Below are 19,645 nucleotides of genomic sequence, written 5' to 3' on the forward strand. Positions count from 1 at the left end.
CATGGGGGAAATTACAGAACTTTGGAGTTGGGATGGGCCTCATCTAGTATCTAACCCAAGGCCTTTATTTTCATATGAGGAAACAGAGTTCAGTGACTTGCCCAAGGGTTTACAGCTGATGAAAAGCAAAGGTAAGATCACCAGGGCAGTGCTCATTCTATGATCTGATACAATTTATGGTGCTACCTAACAGCATTTAAAAAGCAACATCTGTATATAATATCAGTGTAATTCTTATATTTAATAATTGCTTTCAGATTATGACCCACAAACTTAAACAGAATGCTTGTATTAAACTTCATTTTAGAATAAATTGAATGCATCTGGAAACAGGTTCTGTGCAGTCATTTGAAACTTTTAGACAGCAGTACAATGAATACTGAGTTTAATGTTAATTTCTTAGAATGAAATGACAGGTTTTCTTTCTTAATGTTACACATCTGAAGTGATTTAAGTTTAGATGACTACTTATTAATTTAATTCATAATTATTTTGTAAGTTCATATTCACCCATTTATTTTTCTTTCCAAAGAATTCCTAATTTGTAGCACTCACTCTCATGGTTTTGTTCATTTGGCACATCTTAGACTATTTCTTAGAATTCAATAAGTGTTTGTGAAACCTTATAATGAACTGAGACTATGTATCAATGTGTAATTAACACTAGTTAAATATGTCACTGAAACTTAAATTCAATAAAATAGCATAATGGAAGGAGTGAGGATAAGGGCATGTTTCTCATCACAATGTGTACCAAATAAGTCCCCAAAAGCAAGGAAATACCTCATCTAGAAGTGTTGACATATTTAGTGGAAAAATAAATTATATTGTGCTTGCTTCGGCAGCACATATACTAAAATTGGAATGTTACAGAGAAGATTAGTATGGTCCCTGCACAAGGATGACACGCAAATTCATGAAGTGTTCCATATTTTTAAATTCACTACAACTAAACCCCCACTCCAAAAAATTCTACAAGAAGTCCTAAAGCCAAAACCAACAGAGGAATGATCAAGAAGAACAGAATAAAGCAAAGAATAAAATCACAAAAAAGACATACAAAATGGCAAATACAGATGCCAACATATCAATATTAACTAAATGTAAATGGATTAAACTCATCAATAAAAAAACATAGAGTAGCATGCTGTATTAAAAATCAAAATCCATCCTTCTGCTGTCTCCAGTAAACACATTTAACAACAAAAGATAAACACAGACTGAAAGTAAAAGGTTGGAAAACAATACTATAAGCCAATGGACCAAAAAAGAAGGCAGGAAGAGCTGTACTTATATCAGATGAAATAGACTTCAGATTAAAAAACGTAAAAAGAGACATAGACAGACACTACATTATGATCAAGGGGACAATATATCAGGAAGATATAACACTCATCAACATACACTCACCAAACGAAGGAGCACCAAAATATATTAGATAGTTATTTTCAGCTCTGAAAATGGACATTAAAGAAAATACATATATAGTGGGAGACTTCAACACTCCACTCTCACCAATGGACAGATCAATGAGAAAAAAAAGAAAAATAAAGACACTAAAGCCCTAAATAAAAACATAGAACTCATGGACTTAACAAATATCTATAGGACACTGCATCCAAGAAAAATCCGAGTACACATTTTTCTCAAGCACATAAGGATCATTCTCCAGAATCAATCACATACTGGGCCACAAGACAAACATCAACAGATACATGAAGATCAAAATCATTTCCAACTATCTTCTCCAAACATAAAGGCATCAAACTAGAAATAAATCATGGATAGAAAACAGGAGCCCTCCCACTTCATGGAGATTGAAAACCACACTACTGGAAGACCACTGGACAACTGGGAGATCAAGCAAGAAATTAAAAAAATACTTTGAGCTGAATGACAAGGACACCACTTTCCAGAATGTACGGGATGCAGCAAAAGCAGTAATAAGAGGAAATATAAAGCAGTACAGACTCACATCAAGAAAAAACTCAGAGAAACAACCTAATTGCACATCTCAAAGAGCTAGAAAAAGAACAAAAAAACCCCAAAGCTAGTAGAAAAAAGGAAATAATAAAAATCAAAGCAGAAATAAACGAAATGGAAGTTTAAAAAAAAATCCAAAAGCTCAATGAAACGAAATGTTGGTTCTTTGAAAAAATAAAATAGACAGACCTCTAGCCAGCCTCACAAAGAAAAATGGGAGAAAACACATATATAGGATTATAATGAAAGGAGAAATCACAACAGACTCAGTGGAAATCAAAAGAATAATCAGAGATTACTATGGAAATAGAATAATCAGAGATTACTTATATGGAAACAAATTCAACAACTTAGAAGAGATGGACAAATTCCTAGAATGATATAATCATCCAAAACTGGACAAAGAAGAAATAGAACACCTAAACAGACCAATTACATGTGGTGAAATTGAGGTAGTAATAAAAGCACTCCCCAAAAACAAAACCCTGGATCCAGACGAATTCACAAATGAATTGTGTAGGGTTTTTTAGATTTATTTTTATTTATTTGTGTATACGAGTACTGGGTGCGGGCCAGAGGTGCAGGGGCTGAGAGGATTCACCAGAGACATTTGGGGATCAGAACAGGCAGATGTAATGAAATCCATTGCTGAGGGCAGAAGCAGGGAGACAGGAGAGGTCTGCTGCCTCATGTGAGTAGCTCCCTGGCTGCCTGGGGATTGAACTGGTGCTGCAGAGGCTGCCCATAGCTTCACAGTGCTGTACTGAACCCCTTGCGCCACCAGGGAGGACCCACTTTTGAAGCCATGATACCAATTCTCTATAGTTCTCTGTGTGTCTTTTTGAGGGTAGAAGGTACACAAACACTTCCTACCTATAGAACCGCACACTTGCACACACACGTATGGACTCCCTTGCACACACACGTATGGACTCCCTTGCACACACTTGCACAAAGTGCAAGATGTGTACATAAGCCTAAAGAAAATAGTGCAAATACCCAATGACATACTCCTTAGTAGGACTGTTTCATTATCTCATGTCACCGTAGTATCACCATGCGGCCCATCAGACTTTTCTTCAATTTTCTAAATGCTTTCTAAAATTTTCAAGCGAATCCAGCTCTCTGATGACCCATGTGTTGGAAGTGTGGGTGCATTCATACATGAGAAGCAAATGCAGTCGATGTCAAACACTGATTTAATGTTTCATGGGATAGACATGTTAACAGAACAATCCCATTTCTGACTGTCTCCTGCAGGCAGAGAAAGAGCACTGAGATGCCTCCACGCCCCAGCGCCCCGCAGGCAGAGCAGGTCCCCTGGAGGTGCCCCCTGCAGTGGGGAGCCAGTCTGTCCATCAGCAGCCGCCTCCCTCGCCATCCGGGACCTGCGAGGAAGAGAAGAGCCAATAAAGCCCAAGCACAGAATTACCTGTTTAGGATGCTCTTTTGCCAGCGAAATCCCTCCAGGGTGGGCTGCGCAGACCTTTTACAGGGCTCAGAAGGAAACCAGGAGGCCCCAGGAGCCGCCACTAGCTGGCGGGTGAGCAATTCTCCAACTTGGAATTTCAGTGTTGAAAAGGGGCAAAATCCAGGGGGCTTGCTACCGTGGCTGTCAGTCCGTGAAAATGCCGCTCAGATGGAAGAGCTCCTGCAGCCTCTGTGCCATCCGTGTGCCCAGGGGTCGGCAGCAGGGCTCTCCCAACAAGGGGGCAGGGTGGCCGTCAGGGGACAGAGGGCCAGGGGGAGAGAGGCCCAGGGTTCCCCGCCTCTGGCCCCGGGGTCTCTGGTGGCTCCGCCCACACAGCCCACGCCCCTCCCCAGGCCCTGTACCTGCTCAGCTCTCCCCAACCCCTCCATAGCCCGCCCCCCCTTCACCAGCTCTGCTCCCCTCCAGGTGCTTCACCAGTTCCATTGCCCTCCTGGCCCTTCACCTGCTCTGCTCCAGGGACATCTGTGCTCCAGGGACATCGGTGCTGCCCAGACTTCTGTGCTGCAGTCCTGTGCGTCTCGTGCTGCTCCTGGGCCCTCTGACTGGGCCCAGCCCCTGAGCCTCTCCAGAGCCTCAACTTTCCCTGGTGTGCTTCTGTTCCCCATGGCCACTGAGTGGTTGCGCTTTGGGGGGGGGGCACTGGGCAGGGAGGTTCTGCCAGGTATGGTGGTATTCTTAATCTTTATTGCTGTGCACTTCGAATGCTGCAGAGCAGCAACACAATGCCAAGATTCTGTCCATTATTCTATCTCTGGAGACATTTTCAATCCCTCTGATTGTTGCTGAATGGGCCAGTGCTTTTGTACGGTGCCAGCCACGTCTTGGGGGAGGTCTTAGGGTGGTTCTGGAGGGCCTGGGAGCTGGACTGATGGTGTTAGCCCTGTATTCCTGGTCCCCCTCCAGCTGGGGGCCTGCCACACTGGTGCTGTTGTCTTCCCAGGCGTCCTGCAGCACAGGGCCTAGCGCCGAGGGTCTGCTCTTCTCCTGGGCGTCCTCCAGGAGGGGGCCAGGCCTGGAGGTGGTGGTGTGCTCCTGGGCGTCCTCCAGCTCAGGGACTCTGGCAGAGATGACCTTGTTCCCCCGGGTGGCATCCTCTCCCTTCTTTTGGACTGCCTCTTTTCTCAGGATACCTGACCTTTGGGTATTCCCCGAAACCTCAGGCTGCGGGGCTCAGTCCTCAAAATCTGGTCACCTTGGGGCACAGCATGAGGGAAGGGTTTGCGGAAGGTGATGGGACTTGGCCACTCCTCCTCCTCCTCGTGGTCCTACCCCTTACACACTGGTCTTAGTGCTATTGGCGGGAGGGCAGAAAATCCTGACAATTCTCATCTTTGTTGCTGTGTACTTCAAATGCTGCAGAGCAGCAACACAATAATGCCAAGATTCTGTCTATTATTCTATCTCTGGAGCCAACCCCTCAGGGTTTTTCGCTGTACAATCTATATACAAGTTTCCTTTGGCAAATAGGAATACTGCAGACATGACCCACAAAAATAAACAGAATATAACAATATACAACAGAATACAAATAAGCCCAGACAGGGGACCAACCTAGGTGCAAAAAGGCAAAATTATTTGTGCCAGCAGATGATCCACCAAGTCTGCTGCCAAAGGCACTGCTCATGTGAGGGGGAACCACTCACAGCATCTGCAGTCACATGCCAGGAGCAGTCAGGGTTCCTGGCCTCCACCTGTGGTCTCCGCAGCAAGCCACACACAACATCCACCCCCAAGATGCACTCACTCATGGATTGGTGATTCTGAACTCTTTGGGGGTAATCACCCACTTACACACGCCCACACTCTGCTTCAGGTGTCCATCATCAGGCACATATATAAGCCCACATGTGTGGGTCTTAGACACCAATGGCAGGAGGGCAGAAATACCTGACAATTTCCCTGTACCCTACAAATGTAGATTAAGTCTATGTCTTCCCTAAGGCAGGGAGGTGTTCATTATCACACCAGTCATATGAATTCTAGCCAGGTGCTTACTGAAAACTAACTTTTAATTTTAATTCTATGGTGATTTCTGATATTTCTCTCTTCCAAGCATGATGGCCAATATAGGCACAATTCCTCACCTTTTCCTTAATGTTTAGGTGTTTGTTTTGTTTGGGTTTTTTTTTTTTTTTGTTTGTTTGTTTGTTTTACTCATACTTGATACATTGCTGAAATTAGCTTCTTTGGCAAACTAAGCTGTATACAGGTTTTCTTAGTTCTGATTTTCTATTTTGATTGAACCCTGGAGTGTCTCCCATTCTCTATGTTCTTCTGGAGTGTCTCCCATTCTCTGTTCTTATAACCTCTCAAAAAAAAAATTCTAGGAATATTTTACATTTATATTATATAAGAAGACAAGTTCATCTAAAATTGCTGAACAAAACATTACAGCTTTTATATAGCAGCTTATTTATTTAACTTAATGGCTAAACATTTTGGTTATCCATGCCAGATTTTAATCTATTTGTAAAAGAGTATGCATTTTATTTCTTTTTTTCCCCAGCAACCAAAGACAAAGCACACATGATACTTACTGTTCTTTGGGTAGTGGGTTAACAGTAAATGTTGGGATCAGGGATTTTTCAATGAGAATTTTTTATCATTCAGAAGCATTGTTTGCCTTCAAAGTCGTCTTCCTGAGATAAGGGAACTTTGTCACTTATAACCAGTCTCTTTGGAAACCTCAATTATGTCAGAGGCAATAGTTTAATGAGTGTAACTCAAATTATGTCACACTTTTTTATTTAATCACAGAATTGTGCAAACATAAGGAAGACAATTATGCAATTTTCATGAAAAAGGATTTTTTTTCATTATTTTCCTTTGCTTTTGAGTGAGAGAACAAACTCCTTGGAACTTTTGAGGAGATATATTGCATACATACCTACATTTCTAATGTAATTTTTTAAACCTCATCCCCTTGAATACCTGACAATGTCATTTATTTTTGTCCTTATTTTTACCACAAATAAAAATAATTTTTGAAATTCCAGGTGATAAAGATGTGGCATCTTAAAGATTATAATTAGCTTCAGGAGCATGAATGGGTCCTTTTGTTTTAGATAAGTTATCATTTTACAAATGAGAAGTTTAGACTCAAAGAAAATAAATAAAAAATTTCCAATGTTACAATAGAATAGCTAAAAAGTATAAAAATAGGGATCTTTCATTTTCTAACATCAATCTTTCAAAAGATTCTTTCACTAATTTCTATAATGACAACAAAATATAAATAAATTTAATTTTATGTATTTATTTTATTTATGTTGTGGGGGAAGGATTCACTGAAGGTGACGAGCCTCAGAGGCTCCTCCTCGGGGTCCTCTTCCCGCTCATGCTTCCTGGAGCGGAGGCTCAGGTACGTGCCCATGACCTCATTGTACTTCTTCGCCTCAATGGCCTCTCGAATGTCCTGCCTTTGGTGGCCCAGGCGCTCCGTCGCTTTGATTATGGCCGGGTCCTGGTGGCCGAGGGACGGCTCGCTGAAGGGCAGGGTCCTCCTTCCACCCAGGGGTGCTGCTTGATGCTCTCCAGGGTGCTGCGTCTCCAGGGGTCTAGTGCCAGCACTTTGGTTAGCAGGTCCCAGGACTCGAGCGAGAGGTAGGAGGGCAGGTGGATGTACCCGCCCAGGACATGGTCCCTGATCTGCCGGGGCTGGTCCCCGTGAATGAAGGGCAGTGTGCCGGTGACCATCTGGTAGAGCATGACGCCCAGGCTCCACACGTCCACCCTGGGGCCGTTGTACCGCTGGCGAAGGTAGACCTCAGGTACTCTGGGCGGCAGCAGCATGAGCTCAAAGCCTTGCTGAAGCCCTGGACGCTGAGCCCAAAGTCCACCAGCTTTACTTTTCCCTCTCGGGTCAGCAGCATGTTCCCCGGCTTCACATCCCGGTGGGCGATGCCTTTGGCGTGGCAGTAGCTGAGGGCCGAGAGGATCTGCTGAAACAGCTGGCGGGCCTCGCCCTCCACCAGGCGCCCACGCTCGCTCAGGTAGTCCTGCAGGTCTTCCCCCTCCACGTACTCCATCACGAGCTGCAGCTCCTCCCGGGTGTCCACCACCTGGAATAGCTCCACGATGTTCGGGTGGTGAAGGGCCTCCATGCACCCCATCTCGAGGGCCAGGAGCCGGAGGTCGGGCAGGTTGGACTTCCGGACGCCCTTGATGGCCACCGTGGTGCCCTGAGGGCGGGCAGCGCCAGGGTCACCTTGGCCTGGGCGCCCTCCCCCAGCTCCTGCAGCACTGGGAAGGTTTTTGCTTTACGTCCCTGGGGAGTGTGGTGCTTAAGCACAGCGAGCTTGGACTAGGACGGTGCTGACTACACTCACCAGCCCTGACTGGGCGCACAGCCCTTGCGCTACCTCGGCTGACAACTGACTCGCCTATGATAATAACAAATGTACAATTAATCTAGTATTAATAGTACTAATAGTATTCAAAAAATACTAACCTCACTAAATACTAACAGTGTTAATAACTCTACCAGCAATACTAACTTCACTAACCTTACTAGCAGTACTAATATTAACTACACTAAAAATAAATGAAAATACACAAAATTACAACTGAGATAAAAATGTAAAAATATTTTAAAAACAAACCAATTACAAACTAACCACTAAATTTAAGAATAAAACCGAACAACAACAAAGACAAACAGAACAAACAACAGAACAAACAACAATTAGAAACTAAAAACTAAAAACAAACAAACAAACAAACAACAAAGGGGAAGAAAGAACAAACAACGAAATAACAACAGAAAGGAAAATGGGGGCGATCACACAAACAATAAAAATTAAAAAAACTAAAAACTGAAATAAAAAAAATTAAAGGACTAAAGAAAAAAAGGAAAAACAAAAAAATAAGCCAATAATAAAATAAAGGAAAAAAAAAAACAAAGAAATAAAAGGAAAAAGAAAAAGTAGAAAAACTATAAGCAAATAAAAAAAGGAAAATAAGAAAAAACAAGAAATAAAAATAAAATAACTGAAATAAATAGCTGAAACAAATAACTAAATAAGTAAACCAATAAATAAACCAAAAGAAAACCAAATGCACCAAAACATGCTCTCGCTCTCTCTGTCCAGTCCACAGGTCACTGTCCCAAAGCTTCTGGCTCCTCAGGACACAGCCGCAGGCCGGGCAGGGCCTATGGAGGCTCTGCCGGTGACATGACAGCGGCTCTCTGTGGCGTCAGAGCCAGAGGCCACAGCCATCGGCAGAGGGAACCCAGTGGCTTTTCAGCCTTAACGAGAAAGCTACTGCCAAGAGGTGTGTTCATAGGACTTACTAGAGATTGAAGTGTACCCAGTTGACGACAGCCCGTAGAATGCCGGAGAGGCCGTTTCACTTGTAGTGAGAAACCCCGTCCCAGGTTTTGGCTTTTCAAGGTCTCCCCATAGACTGTCACTGCCTCAATCTCTGATGCGTCTCAAAATGACAGGACGCCGTCAACTGACATCATAAACAGCACAACATCGTGAGCATGAGACTCGACACAGTCCGTCTTCCCATCCTCACACTGAAAACTCTGGGACATGGTTTCCCTCCATTTTTGCCCGAGAGCTGAGCGTGCCCATCGGCCACCTCGCAGGCCCGAGGCGGGGGCGGCTCTGGCAGGCGGGAGGATGCAGTAAAGCTCGGCCAGTGGGTTCCCTCTTCCCCGTGTCTGCTGCTCTTCTGTCTTGCCTGCTAGTGCCAGGGCACAGCCCCCTCCCTCACTGTCAAGAGTGTCGCCAGCAGCACGACACGGGGTGTGTGTCCGTCACGCCGTGCTGCCTGCCACGGTCGCCCCATGCTGTGGGGACACCCTCTGACCCGACTCAGATGGGGGTGGTCAGCTCCCACCGAGATTTCTGGCTTAGAAATATCTGCTTCTTGCTCGAGCTGGGGGCTGGGGGGGCGGGTTGGTTGGCAAAGGCTGTGACTCTGAGCCCTACCAGGAATTACCTGGCATCTGGAAATGGTGGGTCCAGGTGAACAATGGGGGTTCTGTTGCTACTCAGGCTGCAGGTTCCTTTCACCCTCCAACCCTGCTCTGCTCACTCACAGTATCAGCTGAGGACCCAGTCTCACCTGAGCAGCCTGGAGCACAGTCAGAGCCCCGAAGCTCAGAAGCATTGGCTCAGGGCTGTGGGGACAGATACTGCTCCAGCGCCTCTTTTCCCAGGTAAGGAGAGTGGAGGGTTTGATTTGGTTCAGGGCAGGAGGACTCACAGGGCAGGCTTCCCACTGGGCCATCTGCACCTGGGAAGCCTGGCCCATCAGTGGCTTTGAGAGGTTGTGCTGCTCACTCTCTCGGAGTGGGAGCCTCTGCTCTGTAGCCCGCCTGTGTACATGACCCTCCTGCCAACTGCTGCTGCTGCTGCTGCTGAGCTGCCGCAGAGAGCAAGTTATGGCCACTTCCGTTTTGGTTCCAATGCCCATTCAAGTTTTTCTCTCAAATGTGCTTGCATGTCTCCTCCTTTGCTTTGCTGTCCTTAACTGAACTAATCCATCCCATGGCTTCCAACATTCTCTACAGAGCCAGGGTGCCTGTTAGGGTTGCAGGAGTGAGGGGATTCTCCAGAGACAGAGTGGGGAGCAGAATAGGCGGATCTACTGAAATCCACAGTTGAGCGGAGCAGCGGGTGAGAGAGGAGAGGTCTGCTGTGCCATGTGGGTCGATCCCTGGCCAGGGATTGAACTCAGTCCACAGAATTGAGAGTGCTGAGCCTTAACACCTAGGCCACCAGGGAGGCCTTACATGGCCACCTCATAGCCATAGATGTCCACCCACCCCAGCTACTCTGGCCAGAGGGGAGCTGCTGTTCTGTGTCTCTCGGAGTGGGAGCCTCTGCTCTGTAGCACGCCTGTGTACACGACCCCCATCTCAGCCTCAAGGGACTGCAAAACTCCACAGAAGTCTCCAACATTCTCTTTCATCTTTGAGAACTGACAATGTGCCCTGTAGCCTGGGATGGCTGCAAGTCACTGGGTCATGACTGATGCTCCCTCACGGGTTACTCCTGCCTTCCTTGAACATCCACCATCCCACAACCAGTTGAAGAGTGAAAGTATGAATCAGATCACTCATTCTGCTGCCTCAAGCCTTCCTGTGGTGTTGCTGTGCTTGGAACTTCACAAAAACCCCTTCTTAAAGCCTTCCCTGCCCTCGCTGGTCTGCGCCCTGCCCACCCTCTCCTCCTCTCCCTGTCTGCAGCCCTCCTGGGTGAGCTGCCCTTCTTTCTGGCAAATCCTGTTGCCACCTGGGGCCTTCCCTCTTGCTGTTGCTTTTTTTTTAATATGTGCCATTCTCACTGGTGTAAGATGGTATCTCATGGTAGTTTTGATTTGCATTTCCCTGATTACAAGTGATGTTGAACATTTTTTCATATGCCTGTTGGCCATTTGCATTTCCTCTTTGGAGAAGTATGCCCAAAAGTAGATGACTGGATCAAGAAGATGTGGTATATAGACACAATGGAATATTACTCAGCAATCAAAAAAGATAAATTTGTGCAATTTGCAGCAACATGGACGGAGCTAGAAGGGATCATGCTCAGCGAAATAAGCCAGAAAGAAAAAGAAAAATACCGGATGGTCTCACTTATAGCAGGAATTTAGAAAACGTAAATAAGGGATCAGGAAAAAAAGTAATTGCAATAAAGTAAAAATCAAAATCAACAAGCAACTATAGACCAGAGACTCACTACAGTGTGGGGCGGAGGAAGGAGAAGAGGGATTGGGGTCAGAATAAGGGGGATGGGAATTGTATGCGGAATATAAGCAAAATGAAAATGCATACATTATGCAAAAATGAAAAATGATGTAAGAATATATAAAATAAAATATTTTTTTAAAAAGATTCTAACAGTGTATTTTTTTTCTTTTATTAATTCTTTTGTTGTCTGTTTTTTGTTGTTATGGATAACTTTTGAGTTGCTATGTATATGTAAGAAACAATTTGACTCAAGACTTCATGAAATAGTCACACAATGAGGTACTGGAGCTAGTTTTGATTCCATAATTTCATGCAAAACTAAAGGACAACTCTTCAAAGAAAATTTTCCAGTTTTCCAGCAATGTTTCCTTGTATTTTGTGTTCTATATATTAATGCCTCTTTCACACACAAAACATTGCATAATCAATTTTCTACTCTTCTGTATTTCCTAAGCACCTTCAAAAACTATTCATTAGCACATTCCACAATTTCCAAATTAAATTCTAAATTATCAAAATATTGCATAAATTAATTCAAATAAATATTGTCTTATAAGTAGCATTTTGTTACTATTTTAAACAAAATATGTTAACTGAATCTAAAAATGGGTATATTTAGCAGGTGACATAACAACATTAACATGAAAATTTACAAAGAAAATCTCATCTTCATTTAAGTTTAAAAACAATTTTATGAATGTTTATAGCACAAAGATATATATTTATCTAAGAATGATAGATTATCCAAACATTTCTCTGGGTTATTTTATAATTTGGGAGTATTGTTTTTTTATTTGCCTGGTTATTTTAGTCCTGAATTGTCTAATAGTTTAACTTTCCAGGTCATATTTCTGTCATAAATCAGTTAATAAAAAAGGTATTTTTGGGATAGCTGCTAAGCAAAAGGAACTATGTTAGAAAAAAAGTGATTATGAAACAATCATGTCCTCTCTTGAAGAGTTAAATATGAAGTGGAGGAAGAATAACAAGTAAACATTTTAAAGTTTAAGTTCAAATTATCAAAATTGCAAATATTGTAAAAAGTGGATAATGATGGGTACCAGTTATGGAGAACTTGCAGTAGAGGAACTTTCTGATAAGTAAAAATTTAAAGTGCAACTCTATAAGAATTCAGCCATGTCTACATCTACACGAAAGAATTGCAGGCACATGAGCAGTAATTCAAAGACATTAAGATAAGGAAGTATCACACAAAATCAAAATGGAAACTAGAGTGACTAGGCAACAGTGAGTAAAAGAGAAAGCATGCTGGATCAGATTTTGTGAGACATAAGAGCCCAGAGCCTGTATAATACATTTGTTGTAAGAGAAATTAAATTGTTTTCCATAGGGGGTTCATATAACCTGATTGTGTGTGTGTGTGTGTGTGTGTGAGAGAGAGAGAGAGTGAGTATGTAATTACAGTCTGAGTGTTGTGTAGAGTCAATTTCAGATAAAGGAAAAGAAGAAATGAGGATACCATTAGAGTGATTTCATGGCCATCTACACAGAAATCATAGTAGATTGGTCTAAGGTTGTGGCCATGGATGTGGGAAAAAGTGAACGGAATCCTGATTATATATCTTTTTAAAGTTAGGGGAAGAAAAGGATAGCCATTAGGAAAGGCAGTCTCCTGCATGCAATATTTCAGCTGTCATACATCAGCATAATAAGTGCTAGGCTTGGAAGACTGCTTTAACAAGAGAGAAAGAGTCCACAAAATTTGTGTCAGTCTTATCACCTTGTGTGGCAAAATTTGTTTTTGGTTCCGGCTCAATGAGTGCTCTTAGACTGCCTTTGCCTAAACCATTTGAATCAATTGACATCTGTCCGACCCCATCTGTCTGACTCCTACTGTCTAAGGGAGGGGACAGGATCCTCACTACTGTCACAAAGAAGGGGTGCGTGTGTGCAAATGTATGCCATGGTCATCTGGAAGAGATCCAGTGGCCATGGGGGATGCATTCCCACTACCGAACCTGACCTTGCTCTGTCTCTTCTCATTGTGAGTGAAGTGCTATTCCATCCAATGCTTTCTTGTGTTGTGCTTTTCTTACAATGCCTATACCAAGATGTAGTACAATGAATATCTAGAGTACTTCCCTGGGATTGGTAACTGGGACACACAGTAACAGTATGCTACTCCCTTGAAATTGATAATGTGCTCAATAATAATTTGAATATTTTTTACTTGAGACACTGACAGATTCTATATTACAGTTTGGATTAGTATAAAGTCAAGTGTTCAGATCTGAACATGTTGAGTTCAAGTATTAAGGTGTATATCCTCAGAAGAGAAATTGAAAATAATCTCATATTCCTCAGTAAGCCAATACAATTTAATGTTATGAGAATGACAACATCTATAGAAAGAGAATGTGGAGCCAACATTAATTCTAAAGAAATGATCATATTTTAAGGTCTATTTAATATCTAGAAATTTTCAGAACTGAATGTGAAGGAGAAGGCAGAGATTTAGGTGGGAAATTAAAATTATTTTTTGAGCTATACCTTGAAAGAAAGGCAATTTTCAAAGCATAGTGTTACCTGTCTTAATGCCTTTATGTTATTAAATAAATACATAAAAGTATACAGTAGCTTTTAAGAAATGAAAGTTATTAGTAATCTCAGCTGAGGCAAAATCTTAGAAGTGGTCAGTGGATATGGGTGAATGAAAGTCAGTTTTTAGTGATGTCAGAAAGTGAAGGTTAGGCATGCAAGCAGTTTTCTGGAAAAGTTGTAGAGAAAATTTGTTGGTGAACAATATGAAATCAAAGGAGCCTAAAATTATTTAATCTAGGAAACAATAGATTTATATATTGATAAGAAAAATAAAATAGGGAAATTTTAATAAACTACAAGAGAAAAGAAGAAATTGAAAAAATAAAATTACTGGGTGTTTTACAGGGAACAAAAAATGTGTTCAATGGAAGGGAAGAAATAGAAGCTAAAAGCAGAAATAGGGAAATTTGCAAATTTTATTCTGGGGAGATGAATGGGCATTGCCTCAAAATTTTGTGTTTTTCAAAGATGGAAAGCTAAGTAAATAGTAAAGAGTAAAGAGGAGATAGATTCAGAGATATGTGTGAGATTCTAGCAGAGCACTCATTAAATAAGTTTGAGTTTATGTTATTTGTAATTATATAATGTCCAATTTCATCATATTCTATATTGATGTTTGGCTGCACAGATTGTTAGTAATACTGATGTTGGTGTATTTACCATAGTGATGGTAGGTGAGTGGATAGGTGTAAGCATGAAAACAAGAATGGTAAATCCATACAGATGTATGACTGCTTCATGGTTGGGCCACAGAAGTTTAGTAGACACAAAATTAATAAAATCTTAAATATAATTGTCTATGCTACTGCTATGAGCTGAATGTTTGTGGACACCTAAATTTATATGTTGAAATTCTAATGCCCAAAGTTACAGTATTAGGAGGTGGGTCTTTGGGAGGTGAGTGGACAGGAAGGGGGAGCCTTTTAATGAGATTAATACCATCATAAGAGCTCCCCTTACCATCTTAAGCTGTGTAAGGATACAACTGAGATGTCTGTAATGCATAAAAGGGCTCTCACCTAACCATGTTGGGACTCCAATCTTAGAAATCCAAGATCTGGAACGGTAAGAAGTAAATTTCTGTTTCTTATAAACTAACCAATCTATAGTGTTTTGACATAGTAGCCTGAACAGATATGAACAAACTAAGACAACTATCATAAGCTAATTGGGAATATTTAAACTCTATTTCAGAATTATTAACCAATCATCTGAAAAGATTCACCACTGCTTCTCCAGTTTCTTCCTTTTATAATTAATTTCTGCCTTACTCAGAGAATAGATGATAAATAAATGATAGATAGATAGATAGATAGATAGATAGATAGATAGATAGATAGAAGTATATCGAGCCAGAAAATGACATATAAATTTTTCCATAGATAGAATGATGGAGTTATTTATATCTGTCTCCAACTCAATGTATGTACATATGGTTGTATATATGTATATATGTATGTGTGTATGTCTCTACCTATTTGTCACCTATTTATCTAGAAGTATAGGGTCTAAGATGCAACCTTAAATATAAATTGAAAATGTATACATTTTGAGGTCTGTCTAAAACCTACAGTAATCCTAGTATGAATTAGAAATGTGGAAACCACCAAAATGTCCAGACACATGAGATCCAAGTATAAAATGCTAAATATCATTTTAAATTATTTCTTTTATATCTTTTGCTCATCATCTCTTTCTCTTTATCAAAATTTTTCTCCAAATAGTGACATTATTTTTTAAAATTTTTTAAATGATTTATTTATTTATGCATAGAGGAGCTGGGTTACAGGTCAGAGGTGCAGGGGGTGAGAGGATTCAACAGAGACAGAGTGGGGAGCAGAACAGGCAGATTGACTGAAATACACTGCTGAGGGGAGCAGCGGGAGAGTCAGGAAAGTTCTGCTCTGCCATGTGGTTTGCTCCCTGGCCGGCCGGGGGGGATTGAACTCATGTTGCAGTGGCTGTGGATTGCTTCATAGATTACGTCTTAACCCCTTGTGCCACCAGGGAGGCCCGTGACATATTATTTTAAGCCAGCTCTTTAAATAAATGTTTTTTTTTTTTTTAAATATTAAATTTTATTTTTATATTCCCCCATACAATTGCAAACGCCCCATTCTGACCCCAATCCTTCCACTTTTATAGTATTCAATAATGGTTGTTCCCTACTACTTATTCTATTTTCACGTTTGTGGTTTTTATCTTTATGTGTTCTTCACTCATGCCAATTGGTTTCCATTGTATAGTTTATGGTTAAAAAACACAGATTGGATCCTTTCACCTTAAGTTTTCTCTTTTTGTTTTGGGTAATATTACTTGATAAAGGAAGGTTGACTCAGTCATTCTCAGTGACAATCATAGGAACCTGCTGTGGCAGTGCCTTCTTTACTAGCATTACATAATCTCTATTAAATGACATCTGGGATTACTTTCTGAAGCTTCATATGTGACATAGTGGAGAAGTTGCAAAGTGCTTATATCTGCCCAGTTTTTTGAATTCCCTGTACTTACATATTTTCCTGTAGGTCTTACATTTTTGTACTTGGAAATTTTCTGGAGAATGCCCTTAAATTATAATTTGGCCCATCCCCTTACCAGCTGAACTAGGTCCATATTTCTGTTTTCAATCCATTCCTTATCTTCCAGGAATAACATATGCAATCTATTCTACTTCATGCAATTATTATCTTCCTCCTAAATTATAAGGTAAAGAGAGATTGTGTTAACATTATTTTTTGCTGACAGATTGGAACTACTGTTTTTTTTTATTTTTTTTAATTTGGTGACTGAAAAAAACAAATTTTTTCTAGATTGTCCTCACACATAAAGTATAGATTGAATGAAAAAAAAAAAGCATCACACTCTTCTTTACTGGCAAACATATATTTATAGCATTGAACTTTATTCTGAATGCTATGTGTAAAAGGAACGTTGACAAAGCAGGCTATACTAGAAGTTGGTGTTTGGAACAGTTAAAGATCATTCTGTCATTACTTGTGAAGAACTGCTAAAGAAAGTGGAAGATCTGAGCTAGTTATCCGATTATATGATAGGAATAAGAATTAGGGTGAGAGGCTGAAAATAACTTGGAAGCTGAATTTGTCTTAATAGATGAAAACACACGATAAACATTGGAACACCCAACATTAAAAATGGGCTGTCTCAGAATGGTGAGTTCTCTGTACTGGAGGGAAGATTAATCAAGGGTTGTGTGTGCATTTGTCAAGGATGATGTGGAAATAATTCTTTCACTAGAGATAGTTGAACTGATGTTCCTTCCAGATCTAATAGTGTATGATTTTGTGATGGTCAAATTGAAATTGCTACCTTGTAAAGGATAACATAATATTAAGGAAATATTACTTCAATATTTGCTATTTTAAAAACAGAGTAGTCACATATTATGACCAGAAGAACATGACGGATTACAACCATGTGAACTATTAGAGGAAACAATCATTCAACAAAAAAAAGAAGAAAAAAATCACATAATAAATTTTAAAATGCAAAAGAAACAAAGAAACAAAAGGGATCACTTAGCATTAGTTGATAGAACAAAAAACAGTCTCATTCAAATCATCATATGTAAATTAGTAAAATCATTCACTTACAGGGAAAGCAAGATCATTCAAATTAGAATAGGAAGCAAAAATTCAACTACATATTGTTTGCAAATAACACATCAAAACAGAATAACTTAAAAAAATTGAAAGAAAATGAAAACAAAGTTAAATGAGTAAAAATTAAGAAATATGTAAACTCAAGAAACTATAAGTCATAATCTTAATAATGAGTTAGATTAAATGAAGAGCAAAAACATTAAAAGGGACAACAATAATAATAATACATAGTATCCTTAAATGATGGCATATTTACCAAGACTATTTGTGCTTAAAATAGTATCATACTATTCATTCATTTGCTGAATTTCTTTCAAATGTTAGCCAATCTTCTATTCTTTAAGATCACTTGGTAAACAAAAAATAATACATCTCCCTACCCCATGGAGTTGACATCCTTACTGTTGATGTAGAAAATATTTGAAGAAAATTAGTATTATTATGAAGAAAATTGAAAGCTGAAGAAGGCAGCAAGATTTACTAATAGGAGAAATCTTTCATTTACTTCTTTCAATGCATGGCAATTTAAATTAAAAATAGAAGCAAACCAAAAATAGGCAATTATAAATCAGAGACATACTGCAGGGGAGGAGGAGGGAGAGGGATCAGAAGCAGGGACAGAGGAGCACAGGGGACTGTGGTGATGTTGCAGGGGTGTATTGGTGAAGGAAATTCTATGGGGACTACATCTGAGGTATGGGGGAAGCAAATATTGTTTAAAAATGAAGAATGATGCAAAAAATAAATAATAACAAAAATAATCTTAAAATATATATAAGCAAACCATAAAAGACTTGATAAGAAATAATTTTGTATATATTAGATATATAATATATATAATATAGAGTATTCTATATTCAGAAGGCATACGATAGAAAAACTTAAGGTGATGGTGCATGGGTGAATTGGTGGTGGGAATTACACAGGGACTACACCTGAGAGGAGGAAGCAAACATTGTACAAAAATGAAGAATGATGTTTTATATATATATATATAAAATATGTATATAATAAAATAAAAAAGAATAAATAAAAAAGTTTGTTTCTAGTACAAATAAATATTAATAGTTTACATAAATATTAATAGTTTACATAATTTAACTTAAAAAATTCTCAAAGGACAGAAAACTTGATAAAAATTTAGGAAAACTGTAATTCTAAACATGAAAATATAGTCATGTACTTTATAATGACACTTGGGTCAAAAGGGGACCAGATAAACCATGGTGTTCCCAAATTTCCTATCACCTAGTGACATCACTGCCACAGTCACTGATGTCACTGCCACAGTGACATCACTGCCACGTCTATCAGTGTAGACTTCTGCTCTATGTAGATTATACTTTATTAAATTCAATTTAAAATATTTTCAATTTCAAATAAAAAAATGAAATAATTTTTTATCAAACTAGCAAATATCCAAGCAGTAGATGATACCACCTTTGTTTGTAGCAAACACTTAAAGAAAGAAATACTCCCACACTAGTTAGATGAAGTGTGAACTAACATAATATTTATATAGAAGATCTGGCTAGAATTGTGATAATTTATTTGCCACTTGATCCCTCAGCTCTCCTAGGAATTTATACTAGAAATGTAATTCTACATAAGTACAAACAGTTGTGAACAGTACTACACTCTAAGTTTATTTGTAAATCTGAAATAAATTAATTGTTCCCTGGTAAAATATTGATTAAATGTTATGTAATAAACAAACAATTGGATGCATGCTTACTGGTTGTTTACAAATGGGTCAATTTACAGATATAAATGATGACCTGACACTGTAAATAGATAAAGGGCAAGGGCCTGATAACAGAATAATATGCTAATTTTTTAATTCAAAATATATATGTATGTACTTATGTAATCACAAACTACTGGCAGCATTAGTATATGGTGAGAGTGAACTGGAGGAAGAGGGACATGTGTGGAATCAATACTTTGCTTTATGGCTTATCTTTTCATATTTTTATGATTTTATTGTGTTGTGTTTATCTAAGGCTATAGTAACTATTTTAAAAGAAGAAAATAGAAATGAGAAATATTTAAGGACAATGGCACATTTTCTGTCTCTACCTCTAACTCTTCTCTACTTCCCAGGGGTAAGAATGCACTCTGATGTTTATCTCAGCACTATTTACAATAGGTGAGATATGGAAACAACCTAAATGCCCCAAAATAGATGAATGGATCAAGAAGATGTCATATATATATATATATATATATATATATATATGCATACATACACATAGTGGAATACTATATAGCTATCAAAAAAGA

At 39.7% G+C, this 19,645-nt stretch overlaps 1 protein-coding gene and 1 non-coding gene across 2 annotated transcripts; one reads left to right on the plus strand and one right to left on the minus strand.

The window, feature by feature from the left end:
- Positions 1 to 829: 829 nt before the first annotated feature.
- On the plus strand, positions 830 to 936 carry LOC119261471 (U6 spliceosomal RNA). The gene has a single exon (XR_005129017.1). It is a non-coding gene; the product is annotated as a U6 spliceosomal RNA (small nuclear RNA).
- Positions 937 to 6,738: 5,802 nt separating this feature from the next.
- Positions 6,739 to 9,904, minus strand: LOC129144688 (uncharacterized). Its single transcript, XM_054687913.1, has 3 exons — positions 9,528 to 9,904; positions 8,769 to 8,827; positions 6,739 to 7,656 (listed from the first exon to the last, which is right to left on the minus strand). The coding sequence occupies exons 1-3, from the start codon at positions 9,902 to 9,904 to the stop codon at positions 6,926 to 6,928; spliced, it is 1,167 nt and encodes a 388-aa protein (XP_054543888.1). The 3' UTR covers positions 6,739 to 6,925.
- Positions 9,905 to 19,645: the final 9,741 nt, after the last annotated feature.

The sequence above is a fragment of the Talpa occidentalis genome, unplaced genomic scaffold (genome assembly GCF_014898055.3).
Source record: "Talpa occidentalis isolate TD23 unplaced genomic scaffold, MPIMG_talOcc4v2.1 talOcc4.6, whole genome shotgun sequence".
Classification (NCBI taxonomy): Eukaryota; Metazoa; Chordata; class Mammalia; order Eulipotyphla; family Talpidae; genus Talpa; species Talpa occidentalis.